General features: G+C 42.6%; 2 protein-coding genes across 24 annotated transcripts in view; one reads left to right on the top strand and one right to left on the bottom strand.

The window, feature by feature from the left end:
- Positions 1-23,350, bottom strand: part of LOC109038096 (calcitonin gene-related peptide type 1 receptor) — a 506,731-nt gene that overhangs the window by 416,287 nt on the left and 67,094 nt on the right. The window lies entirely within an intron of this gene.
- Positions 6,876-9,176, top strand: LOC140226104 (uncharacterized). Its single transcript, XM_072306601.1, has one exon. The coding sequence runs from the start codon at positions 6,876-6,878 to the stop codon at positions 9,174-9,176; it is 2,301 nt and encodes a 766-aa protein (XP_072162702.1).

Genomic DNA, 23,350 nt, shown 5'->3' with positions numbered 1-23,350 from the left:
TTTTCCCCGTGCTTTTAGATACGAGCGCTCCGTCTTTATGTCTTTGAGCCGCAGCCGGTCACGTCAGTAACTCCGAAAAATGTTGGACCTCTGTCCATGGATGGAAGGAGAGGAGAGAAGAAGAGATGAATTCGTGCGGCTCGTGTATGAAAAGGTACAAGCGAGTCACGCTCGTTGCGGAGTTCATAATTGAAGGGGGAAAAATTTCAGTTGACATCCTCGACCGATTTTGTGATTTCAAGTTCATTCGAGGGATTTATCTCAAAATCGGTGTTTTATTTATTTTAGGCAAGGGATTTATTTTTCATTTTATTTTTTTCCTCTCAAGTAAGTTTTTCGAACTTTTTGATGATTATTAGTCAAAGTGAACCTTGGGAATTCTTCAAAGGTTTTCGCCTATCTTATACTTGATTAAAAGGAAGTGATACGTCAATTTCCTCGACCGGATTTTTTGCCCGAAAAATTTTTTTGAGGGTTTTTGTAGTTTTTAATATTACTATTATTATAGTTTTCGTATCGGTCGGCGTGCCAGGTGTAGGTACAACAGCAGTTTGCGCAGTTGTCAAACAGTGCTTTCTATACATTTTCTAACATGCAAGACTTGACACTGACCAGTCGAATTTTTAAACGCAATCTTGGAATGCCAGGCAAATTGCCAAGAAGTTTCAAACAGCTCAATTTCTGACTCGGACCGTGGGGCAGTCGGTGCTGGGGGGCGATTTAGGTGCTGCTCCAATTCGACCCGGAACGAATTAATAAGCGGAAACCTGAATGACCACATTTTGCTATTGGAAATATTTGATGATGGATCTGCTGGAAGGATAAAGGATTAACGGATTGTCTGGAATGGAGGATTTTCAATTAGTTCGAAACTACATGGAAGTAGCCAGGCTACTCCGCGACCTGCCTCGACCCCACTGCTATGTTTTACCGAAGAAATCCGTAACGCTTCAAGAGTAATGCACCAATCATTCCGTTTAGGGCTCTCGACATCTTTGGATCCGTGTGAGGTTATTTTCCATCCATAGGAAAACCCTTTAGGTATACATACTTTTTCAGATTGAGTATTACCTTACCCTTCTATTACCTTTTTTATTTAGCCGTCCAGAACGACTAGTATATATGTATATATATTCCTTGATAAGATATTTGTGGCGATTTTTTCTGCCATTTCTGCTAAACTATTCTACATCTTTTACAAATCCCTTCTGGTTCCTTCGAGGGGGTGGAAGAGGGGGCGTTTTATCTATACCTACAGGGTGTGCGCAAAATACGGATACTTATTTGTTAATATCTTGAAAACGGTTGCAGATATTAACATGCGGTCTTCCGACGAAACTTCATTGAATAAAAATAGCCGCCATGTTGAAACGGTGATAAATGGCAACGTGCGTTAAAGCACGCATTAATTTCTTTATTTATGTTTTTTTTTTAAACGAGGTATCACACGATGGGGGTCCCCTTTCAACATTTAAATTTCACTCTCTGCCCATCGTCCCCTTATAGGAGGGCTGGTTGACGGGAGGGGTCATGGCCCCGCACAAAAATTAACCTTTTTTTTATTCAAGCATGTCTCGTCCAAACCGCATATCAATATCTACAACCGTTCTCACGATATTAACGACAATGACGTACTCAGTGCGGAGGTCATTAGGGAGTCTCTTATTTTTTAAAGTTGAGAAAGATTCAGTGGCAGTTCGAGCCAAACGCTCAGATACACGGCAAAATGGCCTAAATCCGTCCTTTCTTGGGCCGCACCATATGGAAGTAGGCGCTGAGGACGTCCAATGAAAGGTTGGGGGGATGGGATCGAAGCAGAAATGTTAAGGTGCTCAGTGCCCGAAGGGTTATGGTGGATGAGTATGCTGCACGATATGAAAAAATCAAGAATAGTCCAGTAAACGAAGCGTATAGGGGCCGTTTCCGGCCAAAAATTAAAATACGGCCGGATTTAGGCCCGATCGATTCTTCATATGAAAAGGTGTTTTTCGCCGAAAGTCCCCATGAATCCCCTGGGGGGATTCCGCACAGTGGTCCGATGAAGTTGAAAATTGGACATATTTTCAAAAATTCACTGCGGAGCGAGAAATAAACTTGAAGAGCTCAATTTTTTTAAACTGTAGGTAATTGAGTCTACTTTTCGAAGAAACTGTAGTTATAAACGTCAAAGTAATTTAAAAAGGTGAGTAAAATTGAAAGAAATTGAAAATTGAGAATTATTGACCGGCATTTTCCGTATTTACGTCCTTATGAGGACCCGGATCGAAAAATATCCTTCAGTAAAAGTTGTAGATCGTTCTTTTAGCATTGATTTGGTATATTACATTGTAGGTTTATCTTTAAAATTGAGGGAGTAAAAGCGCAAAAACGGAGCGGGTCGACGCGCGGCCGCCTATTTTTTGAATCGTAAACTGGCGATTTTAGGTGGCACATGATGGCAGTGATGCTTAATTCACCTCTACTCGTCTGCTTACGACCAAAATTAATCGGCCACCTATTTTTTGAATCGTAAACTGGCGATTTTAGGTGGCACATGATGGCAGTGATGCTTAATTCACCTCTGCTCGTCTGCTTACAACCAAAATTAATCATTTCCATTATTAAGGTTTTTTTCTAAAGCGCCACGGTTGCCAGTTTTCGCTTTAATATTTAACTGTTCACTAATTCGCTCTGGTAGCGATTCAAGTAATTCTTACAAATGGATGACTTTTTAAGCCTCCACCCCTTGTGAAGCAACAGTGCAACTACATTTCAATCCCCTTTGTAATCAAGTAACTGCTCTGATCTCCCCCTCCCCTCCAATTTTCCAGAAAGTGACAGAGAAAGTGTGAAAACTGGCGACTTTTTGTTTCTATTCAAAATTATTATTTTTTCTTAAAGTGGGAGGCTCACTAATACTTGACTTGACCCCCCCCCCCCTTCGTAAGACCTCGTGAGCCAAACTTAGACCTTACCCCTTCCCCCTTTTTGAGTAGCTTACGTAAGGTTTTTATTATAGGGTAATGTTTCAGGCTTGCGCTCAGGATTCCATTTCAAAATTTCAGCATGACCCTGTGAGCCAAATTCAGGCCCTAGCCCTCCTCTCTTGAGAAACTTACGTGATACATTTAACGGTTTCTTAATTCGGCTGAATAAGCGTAGAAAGAACCTACCATGAAAATTATAATCTACCAAAAGTTTTAATTGTTCGTTTTAGTAGTGTTGGGGCTCAGTGTATTGTATACCTATACTTTGATCGTAGGATAGGTTCATTTTGGAAAAGTGAGAAGCTAATGGTGACGAGGAGCTTTTTTATTATGTTCGTCGTATCGCTAACCGATTGATTCCACGAATGACACAGACACGATTTAAAGGCGATAATGCATTTTTCTTGCGTTATCGATGCTTGGAATCTGCCTAAAAAAAAGTCTCCGACGGCACGGTCCATAGAAAATAAGACAGTGTTTTTGTCCATCTGACGGACAAGTAGCACAGGCAATAACACTATTTTCCATTTTTTACCAATTTTTCGTAGTCAATTGGCAAGCAAGTGAAAATGGGCCTGTTGCAAACTTTTGCTAGAGCAAAAATAAGAGTTGTTTCTTATAGATAATGCCTCAAAAATCACGATGAGCGCATCGGCAAAGTCTGAAATGCACTCATAACTTCACAGTCTGCGTAAGAAATTTGCGGTTTTTGAGCTTCCCGCTTCAAAAGCGATACTACGGCACAGGTGAACATTTTGTAAGAGGAGTCGTTCCATCGTCGGCAATACTCATCATGGCCGACGCCAATCCGCCAAAACACGTGTGATGGGACGAGATAATACCTGAACTGGATTAGACCAGATAACAATCGGCGTGTTTTAACGTTCATGTTTTCCACGCCCGAATTGATTGACCTTGAACTCTCCTCGAATTACGCGCGGAACGCGCAAGTGTCGGCCATGATGAATATCGCCGACGATGGAGCGACTCCTCTAACAAAATGTTCACCTGTGCCGTAGTATCGTTTCTGAAGCGGGAAGCTTAAAAAAACGCAAATTTCTTACGCAGATTGTGAAGTTATGTGTGCATTTCAGACTTTGCCGATGCGCTTATCGTGATTTTTGAGGTATTATCTATAAGAAACAACTCTTATTTTTGCTCTAGCAAAAGTCTGCAACAGGCCCATTGGGACTTACAATTTTAGACTCTTTTCATGGTAGATAAGGAGGGTGCAAGAATTATTTCATCAAGGGATATTTTCGTGGCTCCAAGGAGAGCATAGCAGGGTAAAAGGATACAGTTCTTATCGATTTCTTTTTAAAGCAAGTTCCGCTTCATTTTTTTTTTCTCTCTTTTTTTGGTGGGGGAAGACTGAAAAATTTGGCCTCCAATTTTTAGAGACCATATTTCAGTAGATTAAAACGATTTTAATCATTTTGTACCACTTCAGAGGCGATAGCAAGAGGCAAGAGAAAATCGCTGAAAATTCGAAGATATAATAATGTGTTTATTAGCCTTTCTGTTGCCTCTTAGATGGCACCAAACGCAACCATTACCAGATAATTTTAAAAGCCTCATTTTCAACTTAGAAAATTCTTTGAAAATTGAAGACCCAATTTTTGCATAGTTACCAAATTATTAAGAATATTTGACGAAAATCATTGCAAAGCCGATAAAATCGTGTTTGCGACCTTGGTATTAGTACCAACCTGCCCAGCAATATATTTACTACAGTCTCTTAAGGTGATTCGATGGACGCCATATTTTGTGTCAGAACGGCATGCGATATATCGCATCAATTGGTTCCATATTTTCAGCTACTTGTCATTTTTCTCCTATTTTGAGATCGCACTTCTGTTGTCAGGAGTCTAAAGCACTCACTTACCAATTTTAACAAAGAAATTCAACGTAATAAAGGCGTGGTTTTTTTCAGAGAGAAAACATCGCATTTGATACTGATATCGAAACTGCACTCGAATGCGATATTTTCTCTCTGAAAAAACCACGCCTTTATTACGTTGAATTTCTTTGTTAAAATTGGTAAGTGAGTGCTTTAGACTCCTGACAACAAAATTGCGATCTCAAAATAGGAGAAAAATGACGAGTAGCTGAAAATATGGAACCAATTGATGCGATATATCGCATGCCGTTCTGACACAAAATATGGCGTCCATCGAATCACCTTAATGTCCATAGAGTACATAGAGTCTTAATGCAAGTGGGAGAGCTGTCGCCACTTTTAAGCATTTTTCAGGTCCCGAATTCCGAGATTCGCCTGTGCTGCGCCGGGCCCTTTTTTCGATAGATAATCGATTGTTTGCGATACACGGAGACCCGACCATATCCCACACCGTCATTTTGGATCGAATATGTATCGAAAAAGTGACCCCACACACCGGGCTCGAAACTCGTCGAGCAGATCATGGCGCCAGCTCTCCCACTTACATTACGACTCTGTGTTAATGTCTTACAAAAATATAGGCTTTTTAGAAATAACAAAACTCATTTTTTCATGCTTACCAAGCCCGGTGAAAAATTAGTGAGTAGTAAAAATGAAGAGTCTTAAGCCATATCGAGCGATTCAGCTGAATTACATGCTCACACATGGATCAAGAACCCGGACATCTAGGAAACCAATAATTGCTCTTAATTTTTTATGAAAATGTTTTCCCAAAAACCGGAAGCAGATTTTCTGCATGTTTGCGAAGACACTTGAAGAAATCTGTGAAATTGAGGGAATGGCGGTCGCAATTGTGTATCCAGCTCTTCTAGGGCATATGGAGGACAACAGATTATTTTTATCCAACATTTAATTAGCATGCTTCAATGAACAACCAAATGCAAGTATCAACTCCAGAATTGAGGACTAAAGGCGATTTTCATTATGTTTACTGTTAACGCCGCAACGATTTTCCGGCATTAACGTAACTAGCCGGCGGCTATGTTACGCAACTTGCGCAACTTGGCAGCCATGCCGCCGTGACTCGGCGACCGGTCCAACCGGTTACGTAAGTCCGTCCGATCCGCGGCGCGGCTCCCGGCCGCGTCCGACGCGTCTACGCGTGTCGTCTATAAAAAGGCAGCCGCCAGGCGTGCGGTCATCACTCGATCATCGCTCTTCGATCAGTCAAGTCCTCTGCTTGCGCTCCTGATCAAGGCTCTCTTCATTCGATCAACGCTGCTCCTCCAGTGAAGACCTTCTCTCTCTCTTTTACCCGGCTGAGCATCTCGGCTGGGACCTCTCTCTTTTTTTCTCTCTCTTTTTACCCGGCTGAGCATCTCGGCTGGGACCTCTCTCTTTCTTTCTCTCTCTTAGACCCGACTGAGTTTCTCGGTTGGGAAAATACTTCTCTTTCCTCTTTTTCTTCTCAACGCGGCTGAGTATCTCGGCTGGTAGCCCTTCTGAGTATCTCGGTGGGATTTTCTTTCTTCCTCTCTTTTCTCATCTCGGCTGAGTATCTCGGCTGAGCTCTCTCTCTCTCTCTCTCATCTCGGCTGAGTATCTCGGCTGAGCTCTCTCTCTCTCTCTCTCATCTCGGCTGAGTATCTCGGCTGAGCTCTCTCTCTCTCTCTCATCTCGGCTGAGCATCTCGGCTGAGCTCTCTCCCTCTCCCTCTCCTCTCATCGCGGCTGAGTTTCTCGGCTGGTAGCCCTTCTGAGTATCTCGGTGGGACCTTCCTCCCCCCTCCTCTTTTCCTCAAAGGGCCATCGCTATGGACGTTGCGATCATCCGCGACCGCTAATCGTCCCCACCAGCTCTCCTCTTTTGAGAGCGCTCTCGGGCATACTCTAGCCCCTCCGCTCCTCTCACACGGGCGTAAACATTGGTCCCTCGGGCCGGATATTTTAAGTTATCTTAAAAATTCGGTGATTCAGCTCTAACGACTGCAAACCCACTCTCTCGTCGTCATGCCAGGAGACGATCCTCCGCCTCCCGGCTCCTCTCTTGAGGGAAAGATGACCTCTATCATTAAACGTCTCAGATCGATCCGCGATAGTTTTCGGGACACCTTAACCCCAGAAAACGCGGAAACCTTGCGGCCTACCTACAATCGCCTCTCTACTCTGCAAGACCGCCTCGATGAATACGGCGATCAAGCTGTGGAGCTGAACTCGACCATAGAGATCCAGCAACACCTAATCAACGTTGACGGCTTGCTGCAAGAAGGCGACAGGCTTGTAAGGGAAGCCCAGATGCATTTTCTCGCTAAAACTGAAAAGAGCACCTCGGCTTCGATGAACCGTTCCTCCAACTCAGGAGCCCCTCTCAGGCTCCCTAAGCTTGAACTCCCGGTTTTCAATGGCGAAGCGGAAGAATGGCGCTCTTGGTACAACGTCTTCCGTTTAGCCGTTCACCGCAATGAAAATTTGAACGCCGTTGAAAAGTTCAGCTATCTTCTCAAATACACTAAGGGAGAGCCCCATAGCATGATCAAAGAACTTGATCTTACTGAAGGCAACTACACTGTCGCCTGGGGCCTCGTAGTGAAAAGATATCAATCCGACCGCCGGCACATCTTTCTGCATTACAACGGTCTGCTCGATTTGCCTGAAGCTAAGAAAGGAAAGCAAATCTCTGTGCTACTCCACAAAATCCGAGAGCACACTCAAGCTCTAGAGGCAGTAGGCCATCCTCCCTCCGCCTACGACGGAATTTTAGTGGCTTCCGTTATGAGGAAACTCTCTGACAACTTGGCCAGTCGATTCGAAGACTATCGCCGAGATACACGCGATCCTAACGTGACTATTTCGAGCATCCACACTGAATATCCCAAGGTGCAGGAACTCCTAGACTTCCTCGAAAGAGAGTCCGTAGCCTTCGAAGAACGGCCTTCCGCCCGAGCCTCAAAGACGGAAACCAAGGTCGAGACCAAGGCTCTGGTCTCGGTTCCCTCTTCCAGCGCCCCATCTACGACGCATGAAGAAAAGGCTAAGCCTCACAACAAAAATGAGCAAGCCTCTCACCGGCTACCTCCTGAAGATCCTCCAAAGCAGCAGAGTAAGCCCAGCAAGAAATCTCAAGAGCCAAGACTCCAAAAGTGCCCTGAATGCTCGGAGAGCCATCGACTGACCTGGTGTCCGGCGTTCAAACGGAAATCTCCTGCCGACAGACAAAGGTTCGCCCGCGAAAAAGGACTCTGCAACAATTGCCTGTCCAAACACGACCCGGGCACTCCCCGTTGTCCGTCTGACAACACATGCTGGGTGTGTCAGCAGAGACATAACACCCTACTCCATGGCGCCGAAGAAAAGTCCTCGGAGCCATCATCTAAGATCATGGTCAGTCAGGGTCCCAGCTCAACTGTCCTGCTTGCAACCGTGCAGGTGAGGATAAAAACCAAAGGCGGTTCTCACATCGTTAGAGGTATCCTCGACAGTGCCGCCCAAGGCACGTTCCTCACTTACGAATGCGCCAAAAGAGTCGGCCTAAAACTAATTTCTGGCCCTGATGAGGTCAGTGGGATCTCTGGATCGGTTGTGCAGACCTACGGGTACGGTCACGCCACCGTCTTTGGCCTAGGACAGCGTACCATCTCGAAGAATCACCGCATGGTCGTGGTCGACCGCATCACCAATCCCACCCCATCAACCGCCATCGCCCAGGCAGTTCGGCAGCGAGTTCAAGGGTGGACTCTAGCGGATCCATCGTTCGATGCCGTCGGTCCCGTCGACATACTCATAGGCGCGGACCTCTTTCCATACATAGTCCAGGGCGCGCCAGTTCCCTTGGGTCCAGGACTACCCGTTGCGATAGAGACGACCCTCGGATACGTCCTCATGGGCCCAACGCCAACCTTCGGCCCCAACCCCAAGGTGCTGCTATCTTGCCTATCCACAAAGGATCAAACTCCAACTCCAAGTCCAACAACCCAACAACTCCAACAACCAGCAACTCGGCTGACAGCCCTACTGAAGAGGCTGGGTTCATTCCTCATCTCACTGGGTTTACTCCACCTCGCGCCGATGCCCGCGCCCCCGCGGCCCGCGGCAACGACTCCAACGCGACCCACACCCATCACAGTGCCAGCCCCACCCGCACCGGTCGCGGAACCAGACCAACCCACATCCGTCGCGGCTTCAGACCCCTCGCTGCAAGGCTCGACCAGCGGCGCCACCATCCGCTCCGGGTGGCTGTCGAAGAAAGCAAAAAAGGCGGCTCAGAGGTCCCTTAAACGGGCAATCGAGCACGACCACAAGAAATCCTTTTAATGTGTTCTTGTTTTATTGCTTCATATTTATCTCTACTCATCGAAATCTATGTAGTTCAAAACCTTTCAATCTCTATTAAATCTTTAATTAACCAAATTTAGACAACCTAGGCTCTCAATTCATACTATTAACAAGCTACCAAACTTCAGCTCTTCTTTGAACCCATCGGTTCAAGGCGGGGGAAAATGTTAACGCCGCAACGATTTTCCGGCATTAACGTAACTAGCCGGCGGCTATGTTACGCAACTTGCGCAACTTGGCAGCCATGCCGCCGTGACTCGGCGACCGGTCCAACCGGTTACGTAAGTCCGTCCGATCCGCGGCGCGGCTCCCGGCCGCGTCCGACGCGTCCACGCGTGTCGTCTATAAAAAGGCAGCCGCCAGGCGTGCGGTCATCACTCGATCATCGCTCTTCGATCAGTCAAGTCCTCTGCTTGCGCTCCTGATCAAGGCTCTCTTCATTCGATCAACGCTGCTCCTCCAGTGAAGACCTTCTCTCTCTCTTTTACCCGGCTGAGCATCTCGGCTGGGACCTCTCTCTTTTTTTCTCTCTCTTTTTACCCGGCTGAGCATCTCGGCTGGGACCTCTCTCTTTCTTTCTCTCTCTTAGACCCGACTGAGTTTCTCGGTTGGGAAAATACTTCTCTTTCCTCTTTTTCTTCTCAACGCGGCTGAGTATCTCGGCTGGTAGCCCTTCTGAGTATCTCGGTGGGATTTTCTTTCTTCCTCTCTTTTCTCATCTCGGCTGAGTATCTCGGCTGAGCTCTCTCTCTCTCTCTCTCATCTCGGCTGAGTATCTCGGCTGAGCTCTCTCTCTCTCTCTTTCTCGTCTCGGCTGAGTATCTCGGCTGAGCTCTATCTCTCTCTCATCTCGGCTGAGTATCTCGGCTGAGCTCTCTCTCTCTCTCTCTCATCTCGGCTGAGTATCTCGGCTGAGCTCCCTCTCTCTCTCTCTCATCTCGGCTGAGCATCTCGGCTGAGCTCTCTCCCTCTCCCTCTCCTCTCATCGCGGCTGAGTTTCTCGGCTGGTAGCCCTTCTGAGTATCTCGGTGGGACCTTCCTCCCCCCTCCTCTTTTCCTCAAAGGGCCATCGCTATGGACGTTGCGATCATCCGCGACCGCTAATCGTCCCCACCAGCTCTCCTCTTTTGAGAGCGCTCTCGGGCATACTCTAGCCCTCCGCTCCTCTCACACGGGCGTAAACATTTACAAAGTTTGAATGATTCAACAGCAATGGCGCAAATGAAGGGCCGCACTGAAGGCAAGCCCACGGCTCTAAGGGGCCCAGTCACTCCTGAAATTTTGAAATGAAATCCCCTCATCGAGCCTTTGCAGGGTATTGAGGTGGGCCCGGCGATTAAGTCTGCGGGCGGGCCCGCGCTTTGTGGGTTAAGTAACTCTTTACAGAAAACCATAGAGTACATAGAGTCGTAATGTAATTGGGAGAGCTGGCGCCACTTTTAAGCATTTTCCATGTCCCGAATTCCGAGACTCCTCTGTGACGCCGGTAGAGTACCTATATTAAGAGAGTATGGCCACTGGGTCCCATGGAGAGGCTTAGGACCCAAAAATGGCGGCACTTTTTTGATACATAATCGATTGTTTGCGATACACGGGTACCCGGCCATCCGATGACAACAACAACAACAACAACAACAACAAAGGAGATATTAATTACCACGTATTCCACACCGCCATTTTGGATCGAAAATGTATCAAAAAAGCTACCCGAACTCGGCGCACACCGGGTTCGGAATTCGTCGAGCAGAACATGCCGCCAGCTCTCCCATTTACATTACAACTCTATGTACTCTATGCAGAAAACGCATGAATTTCTAAAAAAAAAAAAAAAAAAAAAAAAAATCGCCAGTTTACGATTCAAAAAATAGGTGGCCGATTAATTTTGGTCGTAAGCAGACGAGTAGAGGTGAATTAAGCATCACTGCCATCATGTGCCACCTAAAATCGCCAGTTTACGATTCAAAAAATAGGCGGCCGCGCGTCGACCCGCTCCGTTTTTGCGCTTTTACTCCCTCAATTTTAAAGATAAACCTACAATGTAATATACCAAATCAATGCTAAAAGAACGATCTACAACTTTTACTGAAGGATATTTTTCGATCCGGGTCCTCATAAGGACGTAAATACGGAAAATGCCGGTCAATAATTCTCAATTTTCAATTTCTTTCAATTTTACTCACCTTTTTAAATTACTTTGACGTTTATAACTACAGTTTCTTCGAAAAGTAGACTCAATTACCTACAGTTTAAAAAAAATTGAGCTCTTCAAGTTTATTTCTCGCTCCGCAGTGAATTTTTGAAAATATGTCCAATTTTCAACTTCATCGGACCACTGTGCGGAATCCCCCCAGGGGATTCATGGGGACTTTCGGCGAAAAACACCTTTTCATATGAAGAATCGATCGGGCCTAAATCCGGCCGTATTTTAATTTTTGGCCGGAAACGGCCCCTATACGCTTCGTTTACTGGACTATTCTTGATTTTTTCATATCGTGCAGCATACTCATCCACCATAACCCTTCGGGCACTGAGCACCTTAACATTTCTGCTTCGATCCCATCCCCCCAACCTTTCATTGGACGTCCTCAGCGCCTACTTCCATATGGTGCGCGCCCAAGAAAGGACGGATTTAGGCCATTTTGCCGTGTATCTGAGCGTTTGGCTCGAACTGCCACTGAATCTTTCTCAACTTTAAAAAATAAGAGACTCCCTAATGACCTCCGCACTGAGTACGTCATTGTCGTTAATATCGTGAGAACGGTTGTAGATATTGATATGCGGTTTGGACGAGACATGCTTGAATTGGCCCCTATACGCTTCGTTTACTGGACTATTCCTGACTTTAAGTAGACGGTTATGACTTACAAAGATCAAGATCACAGGTACTTCTTTCAAACCGAAGGTGATAACTTAATATCAGTAAATATTTTCGCGTCTCGGAATGTTTCTACTTTTAAGTAAACGTTTTCTCACTCCAAATACACGTGGATTGCTAGTTTGAGGTAACGCGTGTAGGTACTTGATATAATCGAACTCTATTCTGCTGGAACAAACTTCCGTCACTAGTCGATGCTTTTTGAGTAAACGGCTACTTGATCCAAGGCCGCTCCGCCTTATATGTAGTAAACTTTTTTTTTATCGTAGAATGCTGAGAACTAAACTGTAGGTAATCACATTCAAATAGTGCAAAACCACATCAGAATACCTAGGATGTATATTTAAGATGAAATTAAAATTTCACCTTTAACCAGACAAGTGATACATGCAGTTACCAGACTACCTAAGTCTCTTCTTTCATGAGCCATACGTTGCCTTGATATTCTCCCTCAGTGTTATTAACGGACGAGAATGCCTTTTGACCGTCCTTGAATTTGAATCCGGCTTCAATTTATTCTTCTTGTTCTGAGATGCTCGTGTTTGATCATCCTTGAATGCCGTTTAAATGGAGTGAACCTTGTCATGGTGGAAACGAACGAGGGACTCGAGCCACAAGGAATAAATGAAAATGAAATGAAAATATTTTCACTCTACACGTAGTTTATTCTCGCCGGCAAGTCACGACGAGGCAACAAATAATAGGGGGATGAAGTCGTCATTCATCACAAGGCTACTGCTTGCCACCCATCTCTGGCGTTTAATCTCTCACGTACCCAAACCATGCTCTGCTGCCGGAAATATTATCTCGTTACTCAAAATCCACCTTCTCTTGACTATTTTCATCTCACCGAGCAGTGCGTTGATCATGATCATTTATGGATAAAGTGACAAAAATCGATAAATTAGTTAAAAACTGATCAATTTTAATGAAAATTTGGGAAATTACTCTCAAAGGTTAACAATTTATTTTGGCGAGCAGAAGTTTTTTAGGGGATCATTTTGAGGGGAGGTTTTGACCCCTACAAATGGGGGACAGGGCCGCCCTCCCCAAAATTGAATGTCACTAAATTGACGTAAAAGCTCAGGAAAAATGTGTTTCCACAGATTATCGACCACCAGGATTCCGAATTTGGCAGTCTTGAAGTCCCCCAAACATTGCTAATGTGATACAGGGGGGCTCTAAACTTGGAAATTTTACAATATTACGGACCCCTTGTATTGCATCTGCAAATGTCAAGGGGGCTTTGATACCGTCAAAGTCGGGATCCTGATGAACGATAACCCAGGAAAATAACTTTTTTCCTGAGTCTCTACGTCAATTTGGAAATTCATCATTCTTTGTATAGGCAAGCTGCCCATTCGGCAAGCCGGCAATGTTGACGTTTCGGCAATATTTTAAGTATGGAAATGTTTCTCACATTTTAATGTAAAATTTTTTAGCAATATTTTTGTTAACCCTCTATTGCATATGTACACATATACAGGGTTATCCAAAAGTCACCTACCACCCGTGTAACTTTTTTCCCAATTGAGATAGAAGTTTGAAACTTTGGCAACTTTTCGGTCCCCCCAAAATTTAGGGGGGCAGGGCCTAACTTTTTTTTCAAATAGGAACCCCCCCCCCTTTGTGATACCTCATTCAAAATATAATAAAAAAAGAAAATTGTTGGCGCAAACCGCAGGTCAAAATGTTGATTTTTGACAAAATGGCGGCCGATCAAAGTTCAAAATGGCGGAAATTTGGCATCTCCGTTTTTTATCGGCGGATTGGTCTGAAACTCAGAATCCTGAGGTTTTTCGGGACGAGAAAAACGACTCTGGCAATAGTTTTCCAGAAAAGTCATTCTTTTTCAAAATGGCGGCGGTTAAAATGTCGGCTTAGAGCGGGAAGTGGATATTTAGGCTGCTTGTCGTTGGATTTGTATGAGACTTGGCATCCGGGGGTATTTCGGCACGAGAAGAACGAATCTTTCATTGGATTTTTGAAATTTCGAAAAACTTTAAAATGGCGGCGAAAAAATTATGGGAAATCCATATCACCGGCCATAATACCGGCCGTAACACCGGCCATAACACCGATTTTTCCGCCGCCATTTTTAAAATATTCAGTATTTCAAAAATGTAATGAAAGATTCATTTTTTTCGAGCCAAAACCACCAGAGTATCGACTTTCGTGCTAATCCATCGGTGAACAGCCGTGATATGGATTTCCTGTCATTTTCTCGCCGCCATTCTAAAGTTTTTCGAAATTTCAAAAATCCAATGAAAGATTCGTTTTTTTCGTGCCGAAATACCCCCGGATGCCAAGTCTCATACAAATCCAACGACAAGCAGCCTAAATATCCATTTCCCGCTCTAAGCCGCCATTTTAACCGCTGCCATTTTGAAAAGGAATGACTTCTCTGGAATACTATTGCCAGAGTCGTTTTTCTCGTCCCGAAAAACCCTAAGATTCTGAGTTTCAGACCAATCCGCCGATGAAAAACGGAGATGCCAAATTTCCACCATTTTGAACTTTGACCGGCCGCCATTTTGTCAAAAATCAACATTTTGACCTGCGGTTTTCGCCAAAAATTGTATTATTATCTTTCGGATGGGGTATCACAAATGGGGGGTTGCCATTTGAAAAAAAAAGTTAGCCCCCGCCTCCCCTAGGGGGGGGGCGCCCCCCCCAAAATTTTGGGGGGACCATAAAGTTGCTACTTTAGACCGAGGAACATTGCCAAAGTTTCAAACTTCTATCACAATTGGGAAAAAAGTTACAGGGGTGGTAGGTGACTTTTGGATAACCCTGTATGTAATTTAACGAATTTTTTTTTTTTTTTTTTTTTTTTTTTTTTTAAAAATTCTATACGAGCGCAACAATGTTTCTAGAAGCATCTATGCAAGCCTAAGGTTGAATTCTATTGGATGAAAATGACGGAACCTACTCATGTATTGCTAAATTAGGTTAAAAAAACGTGTGTTTTCGGCAACCTTGGGCTGCGTGAGGCGGCTCTGGCAACGCATTTTCGGCGCAGGATTTAGGTTGATGCATGAGAGTGGTCGTATGACAATGAAAAAAATATGTGAATTTGCAGCACATGTCATACTTTTCTTAAGTGACAACAGGAAATATTATATGCAAAACGGGGTTTTAATAAAATTATTTTAAACCGAATAGCATACAATGTGACCTCATGCAAACTCTGGTGGCAAAAATAGCAAGTTACATTTATGTCATTCCATGCAACCGATCGTGGTCAATAAAAATAAACAAAAACGGTGTTCTTCTAATATATCTTATCTCTGCTGAGATGAATATCTTTCCTTTTTTTTTTTAATGAAATGTACCTTCGCATATGTTTCATGTAACACCTCTTTTTATGGGTTTTTACCAAAGTTGCATAGGATCACATACATGCAACTTCTCCTTTTATTTTTTTTTTTTAATCTTTGCATGTATCTACGTGGTACGAGAAGGTAAGCTAAGATTTTTAGGATCACAGTCTTCCCCACGTGGTATCATTAATCAATTATTTAATTGAAGATGCCTTATAATAACGACAAATCGATTCTGAATATATGTACCTATTCATTACATATCGTGAAGAGATTTACGATAAAGTTTAGGTGTTTGAATAAATATACCTACGATAAAATGATATTTATAAATCACATTATAGCGATTCGTTGAAACACTATATTCAGACGGTGATAAATTAATTTGCAACGAAATCACTTAACTTGAGGACATGGCAGGTTTAAGGACTTCTCTTGCAAGTAAATTGCACCTCATCTACATATGCCTTCACGCTGCTCTAATCGTCAAGCATCACAGAGCTTTAAGTTTGGAAGTCGGTCCCTTTTTCATCACTCACTTGTAAGCCAACTTGGCTCATTAGACAAATCGCTGGGGTAGAGAATGCATCGATCCGCTGTAGTGACACGCAGTTTTGACTGAGGAGCGTATGATGAGCTCCCATCAGTTGCCCACTCAGTTAGGAAAATCTCTGCCAAATCTTAATCTCTCCCCACTGCGTTTTATGCACCTTTCGGAAATCTTCTCGATTACAGTTTACTGTAAAGCACAGAGAAGACTAATTATATTTCCCTTCTGTGTTTGAACCAAGCCACTTTTCCGCAGTCCCGCTAGAGAGCAGCCGGCTTCCTTTTATCTTGCCATTACACTGCAAAAAAAGAGTCTGTGTAGTACGCCCAAATTTGGGCTTACTACACTAACTTGACAAAGCTGATTTTGAGCTAGCTATTTTTTATGCTGTGAGCACTAATTCAAATTTCTGAGATTACGGTTACCTAGAGTCCTGCATATGCTAATTAGTGCTGTACACAAACAAAAATTTAAGGAGTACACTAACTGAACTGCGCACACAGCACTAACGGATTAGTGGAGTACACTAACTAAACTGCGCTCAGCACTAATTAGGTTGGTGTACTACACAAACTAAGTAGTGTGGTGCACGGATTAGAATTTTTCAGCCTGGATAGCGCAAACCGGGGCTTGTAACAGAAGATGTTGGAAAAGAGCCCTTTTTCCCCCGAATAAAATGATTAGGTAAGTACGATAAAACTCACCGAAACCGTAAAAAATGAAGCATATTAACCTCTCGGAGGCTAATCCAGTATATTTTAGCGATAGAATTTTTTTTCACCTTTGTCGGAGTTTGAACCTACAACCTACCTAACAATAGCCAAGGACCTTAACCCTTAAGCTAAACCGAGCGCTGAATACCGCGACGAAAAATCGGTGTATAACTTCGATTTTAACGAAAAACTAGAATTTCTGCAATCTACTTAGATTTTTCCGCTACACTGTACAATACAGGGTGTTCGAAAAGTCCCCTCCCCCTCCTCTAACTTTTGACCTAATTGAGGTAGAGATTTGAAACTTGGAGGATGTTCCTAGATCAAAGGGAGCTACTTTTTGACCCCCTTAAAATCTTGGGGGGGGGGGGGGGGGTTACGGACCCTAACTTTTAATTTTCGAATGGGAAGACCCCCTTTGTGATACCTCGTTTGAAAGAGCATAAAAAAAAAAAATTTTCACGCAAACCCGAAGCCATTATCTCAAACGGTTTCAAAATGGCGGCCGGTCTAAGTTCCAAATGGCCGAAAATTGGCACCTGTGCTATTTGCACATGGATTTGCTTGAAACTCGGTGTTTGGAGGTATTTTGGCACGAGATAAACGAATTTGACGTTAGATTTTTAAAAAAAAACACTAATTTTCAAAATGGCCGCCGGTTTAGGCTCAAAGTGGCCGAAAATTTGACAAACTCGATTTTTTTGCCAATGGATTCGCCTGAAACTCGGTGAAATAACGTCGAATTCGTTTGTCTCCCACCCAGATACCCTCAAACACCGAGTTTCAGGCGAATCTATCAGCAAAAAGTCGAGGTTGCCAATTGTTGACCATTTTGAACTTTAATCGGCGGCCATTTTGAAAAATTAGGGTTTGGTTAAAAATCTAACGTCAAATTCGTTATTCTCGGGTCAAAACACCCCCAGATACCGAATTTCAGGTGAATCCATTGGCAAAAAATCGAGTTTGTCAAATTTTCGGCCACTTTGAGCCTAAACCGGCGGCCATTTTGAAAAATTAGGGTTTTTTTGAAAATCTAACGTCAAATTCGTTTTTCTCGTGCCAAAATACCTCCAGATACCGAGTTTCAAGCAAATCCATGTGCAAATAGCACAGGTGCCAATTTTCGGCCATTTGGAACTTTGACCGGCCGCAATTTTGAAACCGTTAGAGATAATGGCTTCGGGTTTGCGCGAAAAATTTTCTTTTTTTATGCTCTGTCAAACGAGGTATCACAAAGGGGGTCTTCCTATTTGAAAATTAAAAGTTAGGGTCCGTAACCCCCCCCCCCCCAAAAAAATTTTGAGGGGGTCAAAAAGTAGCTCCCTTTGATCTAGGAACACCCTCCAAGTTTCAAACCTCTACCTCAATTAGGTCAAAAGTTAGAGGGGGGGAGGGGACTTTTCGAACACCCTGTATATTATGAGATACATACCAATTTACTTGCTATTTTTCCTAATGCCTAGATTTCATACTATTTCGTTATTTATTAGGTAGATTTTTTAAAATCATTTTTATTTTACCTAATTAATTAATTTTTTTACTTAATACTTTACCTACTGTTTGCTATTTTTAATTCATCTAGCTCATGTACGCAGGTACTTTATTTTCTTTGCTATTTATTTTAATCTTTAAGAACTCAATGGATAGAGCCTGATCGAATTCTAAACTAAAACTTGACTTTTACTAGTTTTCACTGGAAACACCTAATTTTTCCATATCAAGGAACATTTTCAGAACAGAGCAAGGAGAGGTTTTAGTCTGCAATTAGTAATTGCGGAGATTGCAAACAGCAAGTACACATAGGTACTTACCTACATCAGTAAAATTGTTATCAGGATCTTAAGCGAGAAATGCAGAAGTTACTAGAGAGTACAAAATACTTACACACCAAATTCTCTTTTGGGTCATTTACACGTTGCTCAAGAGAAACGAGGCCTACAGGTTGGAAGAATACATAAGATGATATACTATGCAAGCTGTCAAATTATAGTTTAGCAATTTAAATGCAGTAAAAAGCTCAAAACTATAATATTGAAAGATGCAGTTTTTGATATATTTGTATTTTCAGAGCGACGGAGAAATATATTAAAATAAAATGACTTTAAACCCGTCTTTGAACGAGTTGAAATCACACACTTTAATAATGCAAAAATTCAATACTTAATTTAGAATATTTTTAACATAATCAAACCGAGAGGAATCAACTTACATTTTAGAAAAACAGTTTCAAGCACCTAGTTTTGAGCTCGACTAACGGCACATTATCTTTTGTCACCAATCCAGGGTTGAGAAATCCAATTTTGAATGTGAATGTGCATTGAACTTCTTGTCTAACTTTGAGTCATAAAAAGGTACTTAGTAACTTCAAAACTATTGGCTCAAGATGTGACTACGTTATTTAGGTAGGTAAACTCAGTTTATTTCATAGTCATCGGGTGATCAGTGATAACGCTATAAACTTCCCAAGGTTAACTTAACTTGTCTGCTATTTTCTCCGCAAATTCTATTTCTTTTACTTCTTTTTTTTATAATTTTGACTTTTTTACAGTCAAAATATTCAAAATCTTGCCCGAGGGTAGGTATGCGCTAGTGTCATGATTCATACAGAGTAGGTACTCTTGATATTAAGTGTTTCAATCGCTTCTCCACCCCGTCTCCGCTATAGCGTGTAGGAAATTTTTTTACTCCTTTAAGAGCTATTAGCTTTTTTTATCGCAAAGAACAAAATATGAAAAAATTAGAACAAAATCATGATAAAGGAATCACAAAATACGGCATGAAAAGGGGGAGTTGCATGTCTTTAAAATCCCCTCCCCCTCCGTTCCGTTTAAAAGATTTGACCCATAAAGGAAGCAGGACAATTTTTTTTTTCGGAACAAGAAGGTACTAACACAGGAAAAGATTCTGACGATGTGAAAAGTTTGATTTCCGAAAGTGGGGGGGGGGGGGGGGCTGCGGACTAGCAGTCTCATTGGTAATTAGTTGTAACGTAAAAGTCCATGACCGGATTTATGTAATTGCCGCCCCACATCTTGTTATCACGGAGGGGGAGAGGGCGGAGGGGGTCATGCCGTTCGCGTAAATCACTTACCCAACTTTTGAATGCAGATTTTCAGGCTCTCTCGCCATCTACTTCTATTTGTCGGTGTATAGGCATCAGACATCACCTACAGCACCCAATTCTTCTGGATTGATTCGCTACGTCGTCGCCGCACCGCCCTTCTGGCGGCACGGGGCGCGCGGCGTTCGCGGCGGCACCCCTTTCCATTTTTTTCTTCGTACATTTTTTGTCGCCCCCAAAACTTGCCACCCCTAGACTGCGACCTTCAAGATCCATGTATAAATCTGGCGATGTGTCGTTAAACACACTCAGGAGGTATCCAAACAGCCTACTAGCTTGCATTTCGATGCAAGGTTGCAGATTCAAACCTTACGAGGCTTGATTTGCAATCTTGCGGCAATTTTGCGGCAAACTTTCAAAACAACCGCCAAATGTCAAGCTTGCTGGAAGATTGCGTTAAAAAATCTTCGCTGAAAGGTAGTCACTCAACTTTGCAGCAAGGCTGCAGGTGGAAGGTCAGGCAGGGTTGTCGCCTAACCTCGGACAAATTAGCACCAACTCATTCTCTTGTGGTCTAAATCAATCTAAAACATGTCTGGAGTCAAATATTCGGCTCATTTAATTTTTGGAGCATTTGAATGGCAATTTTTGCGTCGTCACCATCACTTTGCAGGCGTTGAAAATATAAATTATGTATCGCGGACATTATGCGATAGTCGTCAAACAAATTGCCGGATCCAGGTATATTGCTTCTCATTTTATAGAGCGTTTTCAATATAATTTTAATAATACTTGTACACCATAATAGCGTATATTGTGTGCATTTATCTGTTCAAATGATCATTAAAGGTAGTCTTCCTCGGTTTGCGTCGCGTGGCATGACGGTAGGGGGGTGGGAGTGAACAGGGAGTACTCCGGAGCGCTGCCCCGCGGAAGCGGACCCCGCCGCGCCAACTTTGAAGAAGCATGACTCGGAGACAAATCGTTTCCCCAAGATGATCTTGGGCTCATTTTAACCGTCAGAGAGAGGGCTATAAGTTGAACAGTTTTTTGTTCATCTGCATGCGATCGTCGCTGCTCTAAACTACAGAAATCTGATTTTTGGACTCATGGAAAATTTTTGACAGGCCATAAATTGGTCAAAAATTGACCTAACTATTAAACATAATATACCAAAAGAAAGCTCTTTAAACGACCTTTCATTTAAAAAAAAGTTCAAATCGATATCTCAAACCGTTCAAAAGTTATAGCCAAAAAACCGTTTTTCATATAACCCCCGCCCCCCTCCCCAGGGGGGAATTTGGAAAAAATTCAACCATTTTTGGGTGTCCCTGACCATGCCCTTTGATACCTGAAAAGATGAGGAGATTTCATTCCGGGCCCAGTTTCAATGGTAGATGGAACAACCTCTTTACCATCAGGAACACAGTCAAAACTGCTTAAAACAAAGTAGCGGCCGTTTGAAATTAGGTAAGAATAAACTGATTGCTAACTTCGTCAGCGTTCCCGATTTTGCGTGATTCTAGTGCATTCAGTGGAAAAATCATGCACATCAATTTTTTAGAGTATAAAATTCTACTTTCAAATATATATTAGTTTTTTAAGTTTTGACTTCTTATTGGTCCCGAGCTACAAGGGTAGAGACCGGAAAAAAGGGCTAAAATTATCTTAAAATTTCAAGTTTGGTCTGTAACTTTTCAGACACACCTTTGGCAGAATTTTTCCTCTTTTAACTGTTGGCACCAATGAAAATAGCGTGAAATGTTCTGCTAATAGCACACACTATATCAAAATTTAACTGAAGGTATGAGAACTTCATTGGGTCTTTATGGAATGGTGGCAAATTTGACAATGGATCACTAGACAAGGTACGAATTTAAGCATTCCGGTACATGTTTCTTAACCAAAATTTCACGTAGAACACGATTCGCGCAACGAAAATTACTGAAACCAACTCCTAACGAAGATATTAACCTTTTCATTTCACATTGGTTACGAGGAATTTGAACTGCCCGCTCACAAGAAACTCAAAGCTCTAGGGTAGACTGGGGTTAAGTGGGCACCATTTTGTTTGAAAAATCATAAAACAAATTTGGTGATAGATAGAGTTAATCTTTAAAGTACAATGTCTTCAGTATAATGTAAGGTATCTGCAAAAAATAGTATGTTTCATTTTTTAAATTTCTTCATGGTCAAAATTTAGATTTTGTAAAAAATGGGAAAGTGCTCAGTTAACCCCGTGGGGTGGGTTAACTGGGCACTGGGGGTGGGTTGACTGGACACTAAGATGAAAAAGCATACTTTTGAAAGAGGAAACTTTTATTAAGTCAAATGAACAAGTGGAAAAGTCTTACAAATTAAAGAAATACATCTGAGGATGATTTTTGTTTGTCTTAATACTTATATTATGTACATTTTCACCAAGAGATACGGAAAACTTATTTCAATGACTTTTGAATAGGTCCCATGGTTGGTTGTCCTTTTTCTCCTTTTAGTTGTTAAAATACTGCAATTAAAATCAAAAAACAAGTTTTAGTGAATGTTTTGGCTAACTTGTAATCCATGGGTTAACTGGGAATGCCCTCTTTATTCCCATTTGGTAGTGTTCAGTTAACCCCATTTGGTAGTGTTCAGTTAACCCCATTTCGGAATTTCAGAGAAAAAAAATCATAAATAGTACTCAATTGGAATAATTACCAAAGTAATCACTGGAAATAGTACATAAAACTATAGATGAAACAATAAAGCACTTACCAAAGCCTTCCTCAAAAGCTAGATATGTCATTTGGGCTTCAGTTCACAGCACCGGAATTTACTTTTCGCCCCACGAAACACGTTTGTAAACATAACTTCAAAAAAAACAAAGATTATCAACTCAGCGCAAGGTACACTAGTAAGGGTCTATAAACTGATGAAATTGACGCGTAGTTGGTTTTGAGTTTGCCCACCAGGTGGCAGCTAGGTCGAGTGTTCAGTTAACCCGCCGTGCCCACTTAACCCCAGGCTACCCTACGTGAGTCAAATCGCGCACTACAACGGTTTCAGCAAGCTTCTCAATCGAGCAATGCCCACCATGTGTTGTTCAAACTATTGGTAATTTGCTATAGCTGAGCCAAAGCGTCAAGATTGAGGTTGCCAGATTTTTACATCGCGCAGAGACTGTCATGATAACGTTTAGCGCGCGATGTGAATCACGTAGAGCATTGAGTTTTCATGAGCGGGTGGTTTGAATTCACGCATCAAGAATCATTAAATATCGTTGTGAGGAGTTGATTTCGATAATTTTCATTGTGCGCATCGTGCTCTACGTGAAATTTTGGTCACGGATCATATATCAGCGAGTGCTGAAATTCGTACCTTGTCTAGTGGTCCATTTCGTTTAGTCTACCCCTGTTTCATGAATATCTGATGATTTTTGAAATTAACTTTAGTATCAATTGATGATAGCCATGGTACCTACATAGTAAAGGAAGGAGTATCTTAAAGGGATGATTGGCGGGAGGGGGGTATCTGGTATCCACACAGTTTACCTTGACTATAGCAGTTAAAAATAATATTAATATTTTTTTAAAAAAAATACCTGTATATCGGCAGATTTTCATGAAACTCGGAGTATGCTGGTATTTTGATC

Source organism: Bemisia tabaci, chromosome 1 (genome assembly GCF_918797505.1).
Source record: "Bemisia tabaci chromosome 1, PGI_BMITA_v3".
NCBI classification, from domain to species: Eukaryota; Metazoa; Arthropoda; class Insecta; order Hemiptera; family Aleyrodidae; genus Bemisia; species Bemisia tabaci.
This window is presented reverse-complemented; position numbering and strand designations above follow the sequence as displayed.

Bases quoted from the DNA above. Each gene is read 5' to 3' on its own strand.
- LOC140226104 (XM_072306601.1), top strand. From the start codon at position 6,876: ATGCCAGGAGACGATCCTCCGCCTCCCGGCTCCTCTCTTGAGGGAAAG.